Below are 12,219 nucleotides of genomic sequence, written 5' to 3' on the forward strand. Positions count from 1 at the left end.
AAACAGTATTGGGTAAGAAATCCAATATAAGGGATTCAGCAAAAAAATATATAAAAATGTAAAACACTGACCATTTTAACAAGAGGTTTTTCAGCTTAAAATATGGTAAACAACAACAGGTTACACTATGTTAGAAAATAATGAAAAGGCTATTCTAAGGATCACATCCTGGTTTACTTGCCTGACTTTCAATCATATCCCAGCTGTGAAGGCCTAGAGCTAACATTCTCAGCATTAGCACCAGGACTGCATTCTCCTGCAAAGGCAATAATATATAATGGATAAATAGATAAATAAACAAAAATAATGGAAGTTACCAATCACCATTCAACTTAGTTTTTCTTATCAAAGATGTATAAAAAATATTCTATATTCAATTTATAGCTAATGCAATTGTGTAGAGTTTTCTTATAAAAATGCAGAAACTACACCACACTGATTAGAAAAATACTGAATAAAAGAAGTACTCCATACCCTTGGCATTGCCTCATTGTTCATCAAGTGTTGCAACAACCGTATCACAGAGTTCGCTAAGAAGTTGATGGCATATGGGTCACACAGTATCATCGACAAATCACCGAGTACCTGTTCTTGGCCTCGTCTAATGCTGTCCAAGAAGCCTTGAAGTTCTCGAGACCTAAATAAAGAAAAAAGTAAATATGTGGTCCAAAACTTTCCTTCATATATAATACCTTTTGTAATATTAGAAGATTGTATGAAATTCATCACAATTATGAATACCATATTTTTCTACCACAAAGCTTCCTATGATAACTTATTCTTTGGAAAAGAATATTTAAGGGAAATGTCTGCTAACAGGCCAGTATGTTGTTATTTTGCTCATAAAAAGACAATAAACAGAGATTGAGAAATATTTTACAAATTGTACACAACAATTGTGCTTCTTTTGAGTAACAGTTTTTCTCATTATTCCCTAGGGGAGGTAATCATCCCCTCCCTGAAGTCTGAAATTTGCATTAAATTCATGTAGGCTATAGGGAGTAAATAACTCTAAAGTTTCCATATATATCTCATGTTTTTTTCCAAATCTAAAATTCAGAAGACAACATAAATATGAACTTGCGTTTTACCTTTTGGCATCGACTTTGCCTTCCCTAATGCACGCATCCAGACACCAGGTAAATTTGTGACAAGGATCAACAGCAATAATATCATGCACCTCCTTGTCATGTAGAGCCATCAGCAATTCTGCTCGCAGAGAGCAGTAATGAATAAACCGAGTTCGTAAGAACAATGTTCTTAAAAATTGAAGAACCATGTCATAGAGCTTCACATTCTTGCCAATCATGTGAACAAGCTTCTGTACCATCTCACCTTGTCGTCTAGCCTGAAAGCAGTGCACAAATCATTCTTACATTCCTACTTGTCTATGAAACTATATATAGTCTCTTTCTTGTAGACATGAAGACATTATACAATTTAAATTCCAAATCAAATACCTTAGGTGAAGGACTGAAGAATAAGTTATTCAGGTTCTCTACATTAAATAATGTATCTTCTTTGCTGGTGATGTAGCCTGTCAGAAGTGGAGATACTTCATCACCAAACAAAGCCTGAGAATCTTTCCAGATCTGCCGCTTCACTTCCGTGTCACAAGCCTCGTATAATTCTTTGTCCCGCACCTATGTAATTTCAAAAGTTTCAGTGAAAACACAATATACTACTTAATAGTATTTAAAATAAGAAATAAAAAAGGATCTGGAAATTCAGGAAAACAATAAATAGGTGATATAAGTAGGACTACTAATCAATTCCTTGGTGACTAAGCTCTTGTTGAGCCATCTATGTCCACACAAAATTGATTAACTAAAAATAAATTGGACATGGCCTGTACAAACATGCCATCCTCGTGTCAATGGAATAATGACTGATGACCACCCTAAAGCCATTTATTCAATAAGCTGAAAAATGAAAAAACAAACACAAAATCTAAGAGGAACATAATGCACTCTCATAATTACCAAAATCTTGAGGTATTTGTCTTCTACATGTGACATGTGCTTCAAAATGCACATGACGACTGGCCGCAGTGCTTTGATTTTGATGACTGGAAAACTTTTGGTAAGAAGTTCCTTCAGCTTGCGATCTCTCTCCCTGCCTTCCCTCTTCCCAAGCTCACTAATCTGTGCAATCAACTTATCTCGCAATTCCTGTGAAAGAATGGCCACAATGTACAAGAAACATTCATATCTTTACATCAATATACCACAAGAAATCATGAGAACACCCTGAAATTCCTTATTTCATTATTATCAAAGTACCATCTCTTCGATTAATACAATATTATACTTAAAATACACTATATACACATTTCAACTGAGACCAACTTACCTCCATGATAGAGTTGTGAAAGTCAAGTCTTTTAACTCCATGAAGATCCAACAGATGCAGCATGGGCCTGAGAGATGGTAGGAGGATCCCATTTTCCACCTAATCACAATATGCATATTAATTAAACAGAATAATGAGGAAAAAAATCAATAAGGAATATAAGAAACAAAATAGCAGTAAAAAAAAGACATCAACAATAGAAACAAATCATCATAGCAATAGTAGGGTGTAATAGTAAGAGTAGCATTATCAACATTAGTAGTAGTAGTAGTTATCGTAGTAGTTGTAGTAGTGGTTGTAGCAGCTGTAGTGGTAGTACTAGCAGTAGTAGTAGTACTAGTAGTAGTACTAGTACTAGTACTAGTAACAGTAATAGTAGCAGTAGAAGTAGTAAAAGTAACAGCAGTAGAAGTAGCAGCAGTAGTAATACTAGTATTAGTTGTTGTTGTAGTAGTAGTAGTAGTAATAACAACAACAATAAAAATAAAATTATATGACAATGACAAATATAATAATGATAATGATAATGATAATGAATTATAATGAAAATAATTACAAATAAAAAATAAATACATAAAATTAATAACAAGAACAACAATTAATCATTATAATCATACAAAATATGTAACAAGACCCAAATTAGTATGCATAAATAATTCAGATTTATAACAACAAAATATAGCTCAACTAGCAATTTGACCTCTTACCTGAAATTCTTCGATGGCTTTCAAGGGATCTGTGCAGTGTGTCAAGGACTCCTTGAGATAAACTCCTCCAGGAATTCCTATTTCTTCTAATCCAAAGCCCGACATTGTTCAAGAGAATCTTCTCTGATCTGTGACGAGAGAATTTCATATCTTTTAAAAGCAATGCTAAACTGAACAAGGCTGGAGAGAAAATATGGGTTGATAAGGAGGCAAAAGTTTATGTTATCATGAGGGTTAAAATCATTTACATAAAATAATAAAACTTTTTGAATAACATATACTGTTGTCCATTCTAATACCATTTAATTTAAAGCAAATTCATAGAGTAAATTTGGCATAAAAGTGACAATATTGATGTTCAATGTATTCTGAAGTAATTGGAATAGTTAGAATACCATGACTTCTGTGCTGCATGCTCCAGTAATGGATGACAAACCTCCACTACAAAAAAATACCTTTAACTGCAAATTTTTGTTCTCTGTTAGATTATAATCTTCAGAATCGACACAACACTGAAAATGAAACATTCTTCACAGTCGTTTTGTCAATTCTTGAAAGTTACGGTGGAAAGTGCAAATGCTCATAAGATTTGTGTAACGAATAGAATAAAACTATCAAAACACGTAACAAAGTTCAACAAAAATAAAGGAATGCATAAAATACATGAAATAGGGAAATCATACATTGAAATTTGCAAAATAGTTGTCTTCACAAGTAGGTAGTATTACATGAACTAGTTGAAAGATTGCAGGAATGAGTTAACCCACTATTGGTGGCATATTTTTAAGCCAAAAATAATAGTTTCCGAGTGGTTCCAAAATCAGCGCACGGGGCTGGCCCCGAATCTTATGCCATAGATGAAGTGTCTTTATTTAATTCAGGTAATCATTGTATCCACTCTTTACTGTAACCCTGATTGTTATACACTGTAAATTTTCCAAAACCAGTCCAAGCTCTAACATTCCAGAATGTATGTTGCAGAGGTTTGTTGCTATCTGCCTGGAGTGGGAGGCTACAACTATCACATGACATTGCATCATTAGTCTAATATGATAGATTTTATTTTGTAGACTTTCCATTATAGACAGTAAGACTGAAGTAGAATCAGACAGAAGAGTCTATGAAATTCTTCCACACTTTTACCACTTACTAGATATTCAGTTCAAATCAACGCTCGAACCTAGGACTGCCACCTCTCCCTCCCTAGTGTTAATCTTGGACCGATCCTTATTTGTCAAAAACTCATCAATAAGTTGTAAACGCTATATCATGGAAAAATAACCAAGGAGAACCAAGTCCTATCTTATAAATCCAAAGTAACAAATATAACTAAAGTTCAGTCGAACTGAGGAATAAATGATCCTTATAGACGACTTTATATCTATCGATTGTGTGTCTTTTTCTTATATTCATAAAAATATTGCACTTACCATACTATACCAAAATAAATTCACTCATATCTCACTTACTTGTCACAATACAGGGGCAAAAAGCCCAGCAAAAATACAACTAGAAACAAACTACAAGTTATTCTTGTTTACAAACATATCCGATTGTTCGAATGTTTTCATGTGTCTATCAATGATGAAATATTTTTTACAAAAAAAATATTTCTAATTTCTCAAATCAAAAATATTTATATATCAATTGTATAATAAATTGTATAATAATGAATCTATTTATTATGGTAATGCTAAAAAGTATATCACATCGTTGAATATTGCATGGAAACGAACAGTTGGGCTTGTTTGATGGTTCTAATTTGAAAATTGCGAAACATAAAATGTACTCATATGCACATATTTGTATCACTGCATACATAAAAAACTTGAAATTAATATTGTGTACTAAACCTTAACAAAATAAAGTATTTTATCCTATTGCTCTTGATATTTCATTTTCAGTATACTTGTACTAAGAATTATTATGGACATAAACATTATCATTACAATTACTGTAAGTGCTATGATATAGTTATTATTATCGTTATCATAAACATTGATATTATTCTTATTATCATCACCATCATTATTACTACAATTGTTATTATTATTATCATCATTATCATGATAGTTTTTTTTAACAACTATTGCTATTATAACCATTAGTATTACCATTATTATCATAATAATACTTGGAATTATTACTATAATAATTCTTGGTATTATCAATATGATTATTGTTATAATTCTTCATTATTACTATTATTTTCATAATTCTATTACTATTATCATTATCATTATTATCAATATTACAATTATTACTAATGTTGTTGTTATCATTATTATTCTTGCCATCATTACTGTTATTATAATTATCATTATTATAGTTACCAATATCACTATCACCATTACTGTTAGCATTATTATCATCATCATTATCATTGTTATCCTTCTCATTTTTATCATTGTTATTATTATGATTATAATCATTATTAATAGCATTATCATTATTATGATTATGATTATAATTATTATCATTATCATAATCATCATCATTGCCATTATTATCATAATCATCATTACCATTATCACAATTATTATCGCTATCATTACCATCAGTATGATCATCATTTTCATTATAATTATTATGATGATTACTATCACTACTACTAATATCATCATAATTGTTATCTATATGATTATCAGTATTATTATGATGATAAATATTATCAGTATTATTATTATTAACATTGTTATTAGCATAATGATTTATCAATATTACTATTTACTCACTATCATTATTTCTATTATAATCACACCCATCATTATTTTGATTATTGGTATCATTATCATTATTATTATTACTGTTATTAAGATTATTATCATAAGTATGATGATTATTATTATGAATATCATTATGATTATTATTATGATTGTCATTATGATTATTATTATGATTATCATTATGATTATTATTAAGATTATCATTATGATTATTATTATGATTATCATTATGATTATTATTATGATTATCATTATGATTATTATTATGATTATCATTATAATTATTATTAATATCATTATCATTGTTGTTGCTGTTATTACAGTCATTATAATTATATTTACTCTCTCATCATTATTACTATCATTGTTATCAGTATCTTTGTTATTATTGTTGATGCTGTCATCATTATTATCCTCCTTATTATTATTATTATCATTACTATTGGTATCATTATCATTATTGTCATTAGCATTATTATCATTATCATTATCATCATTATTATTATTATCATCCTTATCATAATTTTTGTTATCAGTGTCATTAGTATCATTACTATCATTTTGATGATGATGGTAATTATTATTATTGATGTTATTATTAGCATTATCATTACTGTTATTATAAGAATCGTTTTTGTTCTTGTAATCATCATTTTCGTTATTATTACTATCATCATTATCGATATGATTGTTATCATGAATATTAATAATGATAATAATGATAATGATAATAATAATAATAATAATAATAATAATAATAATAATAATAATAATAATAATAATAATAATAATAATAATAATAATAATAATAATAATGATAATAATAATAATAATAATAGTAATAATAATAATAATGATAATAATGATAATAGTAATAATAATGATAATGATAATAATAATGATAATGATAACAATAATAATGGTAATAATGAAAATAATGATAATAATAATGATAATAATAACAATAACAATAATAATGATAATGATAATAATAATAATAATAATAATAATAATAATAATAATAATAATAATAATAATAATAATAATAATAATAATAATAATAATAATAATAATGATAATGATGATAATAATAAAAATAATGATGATAATAATAACAATAATGATAATAATAATGATAATGATGATGATAATAATAATGATAATAATAATAATAATAATGATAATAATAATAATAATAATAATAATAATAATAATAATAATAATAATAATAATAATAATAATAATAATAATAATAATAATGATAATAATAATAATGATAATAATAATAATAATAATAATAATAATAATAATAATAATAATAATAATAATAATAATAATAATGATGATAATAATAATAGTAATAATAATAATGATGATGATGATGATAATAATAATAATGATAATAATGGTAATAATAATAATAGAAATGATAAAAAATGATAATGATAATAATAATGATGATAATAATGATAATAACAACAATAATAATAATAGTAATAATGATAGTAATAATAATAATAATGATAGTAATAATAATAATAATGATAGTAATAATAATAATAATGATAGTAATAATAATAATAATGATAGTAATAATAATAATAATAATAATAATAATAATAATAATAATAATAATAATAATAATAATAATAATAATAATAATAATAATAATAATAATAATGATAATAATAATAATAATAATAATAATAATAATAATGATAATAATAATAATAATAATAATAATAATAATAATAATAATAATAATAATAATAATAATAATAATAATAATAATAATAATAATAGTATATGGTAACTGATAGCCATAGCAATAATAACAATAACAAAAATGATGATAGTAATAGGATACACTACCAATAATCATAATAATAGAAATAACGAAACAAGCGGTCGCATTAAATATTATAACAACAATGGCAGCGGTGATAAGATTATTAGTAATAGTATTGGTCACATTAATTGTGGTATTCGTATGATTGATAATTACAATAATCAGCCCTAACTTTACCACCGTGTGCGCAGTCTGTGTACTATATTCCCGTGTTGAGGAAAAAAGGAGTAGAGCGAGAGTGCATAAGGATAATTATCTTACATCAGAATTCAATACGCTATTGTATATATTGCATTGTAGAAAAAGGAAAGATTCTTCGATATATCTAAAGGGTTTGGGAACGCACATTGTATAGCCTGTGCAGTAGTTATTATTTTTTTTTTTTACATCTTATTCATGCATTAACTGCTGGTGAGCTCACACAAAAGCATAAATGGAGGATTGTAAGGAAACAGAGCAAATATATATAACGTTCGAACATGATGATCGGCTAGAATATCATTGATGGGGGAAATTGTCATAAATAATGTAAAAGAAAATATAGAAACTTGAGTAAAGAATAATTGGCAGATAAACATTTGAAAACCGTGGCGGCAGATCATGACTGTGGGAAATCCTAGCAGGGTGGAGAATGTGACCACAGATGATATTAAATCGATCATCAATATATTTCTTAGAATACGGTATGTATCCAACATCAAATTAATATTCCGACCTCAGACCAGACAACTCTCCTCCTTAGATATCTCCATCTGTATATAAAAAAGGTGGTCGCAAACATTGTGAATCAACTTATTCAATAGATGGGTATTTTTCAAAAGTACTAAACTTATTTAGTAATTCACAACAAGGTGTGAATGGTGACTTCCTCCTCTTTTCGCCATCCTCATCCCCAGGGACCCCCCCCCCTCCTTGTCCCCCCACCCCTAATCCCTGTTTCGCACGTTTGTAAATCACAGTTTGAAATGAATGTCATATCTCGAAGCCCTTAGCCAGTATGGAAAACCAAAATGAAACGGCCTTTCAAATCAAGAAACAAGATCGAACTTTTCAGGGTTTGGAGGACGACCGAAATCAAGAACAGCATCAAGTATGATAGTTGGATGAAGAGAAGTCGAATATTTGAGAGAGTCATTAACGGCTTTGTCACTCTCCCTTTCCCAAGCCGTGAGAATTTGAATCTTGACCTGAGGGAGCATCTCGTCAGCCTGTATGTCAAAATATTTTATCATAACAAAGAATTCTTGTTAATCTTGCGTCTCTCCGTAGCTACCTGCTCTCGGTTAGCGGACTTCAAAAATACAAAAAATAATGGTCAACGGCCTTTAAAATGTGAGATATATAAATCGGTGGAAACATGCCGGCTGGGAAACAAACACCGGACCCAATAAATATTCCCATGAATTGCTTTAGTAATGAAAGATGATTTGTCTTCGGTAAATTAAACTTAGCACAATTGATTCTTTATAACTTCCAATAGATATTATTTTTTTTCCTTTAAAACAAGAAGATGATATGATTATACTACCATACATTAAAAGTACTAATTAAAGGAACATACGCATATAAACCGTATAGGTGAAATACATTTCAGTAAATAAAAAATAAAAGGAATAAGATAAAACATTCATTGTATAAAACGTGTTGTTCTCCTTTGTATAGGAAATTGCCTGACATAATATTTAACGAAAATAAGCATAGATAAAAGCGGTAATGCAGTCCCACAGCCCCCAAACATTTTCCCTCTTCGCGGTCAGTTACGAAGCAGGTGTTGCCACAAGGATTTTCTTTTTAACTTTTTAAGATGTATTGGCCGAAAATTTGAATTTCCTAGCTACTGTCGTGTCTTCTTTTTTAAGCAAACGATATTATTTGTTGGTATATGTTTATCAAAACTATAAAGCAAGATCAATGTTGTTTTTGATGTATGGTATACCTTGTTTTCAATGGCTCTGAGTCTTTGAGTGAGGTGATTTACCCTGCTCAGCCTCGGGAAATAAGTGGCATTTAGGGACGAGGGCAGCAGAAGTTTCCATGCCGTTTTCCCAAGCTTGTGCAGTCTCATTCTTGGCAGCGGGGTGTTTGCACGTGCAATTAGAATCATTCGTTCTCTGATAGACGAATGGCGCGGGTTATGCTCACGTGACATTGGCGATTTAATTCAAATCCCGGGCTAACGAATTGATATATTGCAGTTGGAACACGCGGCCTTGAGGCAGAGGAAAAAAAGAGTGATGGTTCAAAGGTAGAAATGATTTATGGAAGAAAATCGTCTTGTGACTGAACAATGAAATAGTGAAAACTATATGTATTTTCGTAAATGGTGACTGTCTAATTAATTTTACAAAGAATATCGCTATAAGATTTAAAAATTAAAATTCCCGCGCGGATCAGCTGGGTCACGATTGGTCGGTTCTGCTTGTCAGCGAGCCTCTGATTGGCCGTCCCTACTTGTCATCTTCTACCTGATTGGTCGCCTCCAAAAACACCAGAAGAGACACCGCCAAAAATGAAAGCAGAGATCTCACGTCCTGGAGATGAATTTTCTCAACAAAAAAGGTTAGTTTCAATTCGATGACCTAAAAAAGTGTGCATGATTGTATTTGAATGCAGAGCGACTGATTGGTATGTGCAAAAAAATATTCCAAGCGAACAGAGCAGGTAAAATAAGCGAACAATGAGACGAGGATCCTCCCGCCGCCCAGCTGATGGATGTCAACAAACTCGGCGCCGAAATTGGTCGACCAGCGAGAGGAACAAATTTTCTGTTTTTACCTCGTGGCGTCACCGTGGTTGGATAATGGACGTAGATGTTATGTCAGGGTACGTAGGAATATATCACTGGTCAATTAATGGTGAATATATCATTCTCATTAGAAGGCAAAGTGAAGAAAGTGGAAGTTAAAGTATCGGGGTGGGATTCAAAAGTTAAGATCCATTTGGCGCAAAATACGGGTTTCCTCTTAGCCACAATTTATTTATTTCTCGAACTTATTCGGATTATTCTCAAACGCTGGTTATCGTCAGAGACATATGCTTTCGTGTAATAGCTGTACTGCACGTTGTAAAGTTAGGGAGCTGAATAGTGATATTTCAGTATGTTGTAAATGGGCGGCAAACTTTTGTATGCACAGTATTACTCGAAAATTGTGTGAATCAAGTCTATATTTACATATTACTACGTGATCGTAACAATAAGTGAACGTTCTGCAGCAAGACTGAGTGTCTACCCCACCTATGACCTCTGCGGGGTCTCCACAAAACTTGCGGGGTGCGACGGGGAGGGGGGGTCTGTAGGTTACAGTGTCTACCTAAAGAGGAGGTTTGGAATTCGTTCCTGCCATGTGACCTGGAATCATCTCTGGGGGGAGTGAATAAGTACTGGCCCCAGTGTAAGAGTTTTGGGAAGCTCGGGACAGGCCCGCTGCTTTTAAGGTCTGCTAGAGTGCCAGGAGAAACGGGGACAGTAACAGTAACATGGATATCTATTTTACTCCCCCCTTCTCCACTGTGATGACCATCCCACTCCCATTTACATTTCCACCACTAACAGTCCAGTTTTAGCTATGATGTCTGGTTTGAGGTAAAAAGCTCCGTGGTGGTGGAACAGGTGGGGTTGACACCAACTCTTCTACTTTCTCTTTTTCTTGGCTGTTGGTTTCCCTTCTGTCTCCACCATTTAGTGAACTACTGCCACTGCTGGATCTTGTCACTAACTCCTTTTCTTTCTTTACAACCACAGCTGCAATGAAAATAAACATTGTACACTTACTTTAAATTAAAAGAAAAATGTCGCATCTCTAATTCAAATTATCAAGGCAATTGACACTTGCTATATCAAAACGATGTTAAACTGATTCTTCCCATCTGAATGTTCAGACTAAAAATCAATGTTCCCAAAATTGATCAAGAATCCACAGTAAACCTTAGGCCTTATATCAAGATATATAAGAACCAATCTCAATAACTCATTATAAAAAAACATCAAATATCCCTTTATTCATTTAATTTTTTTTCCCAAGTCCCTCCTGGAAAGGGTACTGAAATCATGATTCACAATCATAAATCCTGAATTTCCTCGTACTTCTAATACCACCGTCAATATAAGGTTTCATTATCATCTTAATATTTAACATGTATCACTGTTTTAAAATCTATGCATCAAATATCATAAATATCCAACAGAAAACTGAACATCTCATACCCTAGAATCCAAAAAAATGCAAACCTCTAAAACCCCAGAATCACTTATCAACAATATTCCTTTACTCATTACTCACCAGGTGGGGGTAGCGCTCGGTTTTCCTCCTCTTCGTGGATAGTACTCTCCTTCCCTGTATCTTCTTTCTCCTTCTCCTTGTTTTCCTTCTTTAATTCCTCCTCTTCCTCTTCCACCAAAAAGTTCTCCCTGAAAGTGACAAAAAGAAATAAGCATTTATATCACAATAATCAATTACATAACACAATTGCATCCCATAAACACAAACAAACAATGAAAATTTTTGAAATAATGAATTTCATTACTTTGTAGCATTGTTGTTGTTGTTGATGTTATTAGCAGGAATTACAGCTGGGAATGTGGTTA

The 12,219-nt window shown here is 30.8% G+C and overlaps 1 protein-coding gene across 1 annotated transcript in view; it reads right to left on the minus strand.

Annotated features, from left to right (window-relative positions):
* The window catches only part of LOC113826047 (negative elongation factor B), a 6,340-nt gene extending 1,691 nt beyond the window's left edge, over positions 1-4,649 (minus strand). Inside the window, exons 1-8 of the mRNA XM_070140347.1 lie at positions 4,529-4,649; positions 3,060-3,187; positions 2,353-2,451; positions 1,983-2,171; positions 1,461-1,643; positions 1,092-1,348; positions 475-637; positions 182-256 (exon numbers count right to left, since the gene is read on the minus strand). Of these exons, the coding sequence (XP_069996448.1) occupies positions 182-256; positions 475-637; positions 1,092-1,348; positions 1,461-1,643; positions 1,983-2,171; positions 2,353-2,451; positions 3,060-3,164 (1,071 nt within the window). The 5' untranslated portion in view covers positions 3,165-3,187; positions 4,529-4,649. The remainder of the gene's footprint in view (positions 1-181; positions 257-474; positions 638-1,091; positions 1,349-1,460; positions 1,644-1,982; positions 2,172-2,352; positions 2,452-3,059; positions 3,188-4,528) is intronic.
* Positions 4,650-12,219: the final 7,570 nt, after the last annotated feature.

This window comes from Penaeus vannamei, chromosome 26 (assembly GCF_042767895.1).
Source record: "Penaeus vannamei isolate JL-2024 chromosome 26, ASM4276789v1, whole genome shotgun sequence".
Taxonomy (NCBI): domain Eukaryota; kingdom Metazoa; phylum Arthropoda; class Malacostraca; order Decapoda; family Penaeidae; genus Penaeus; species Penaeus vannamei.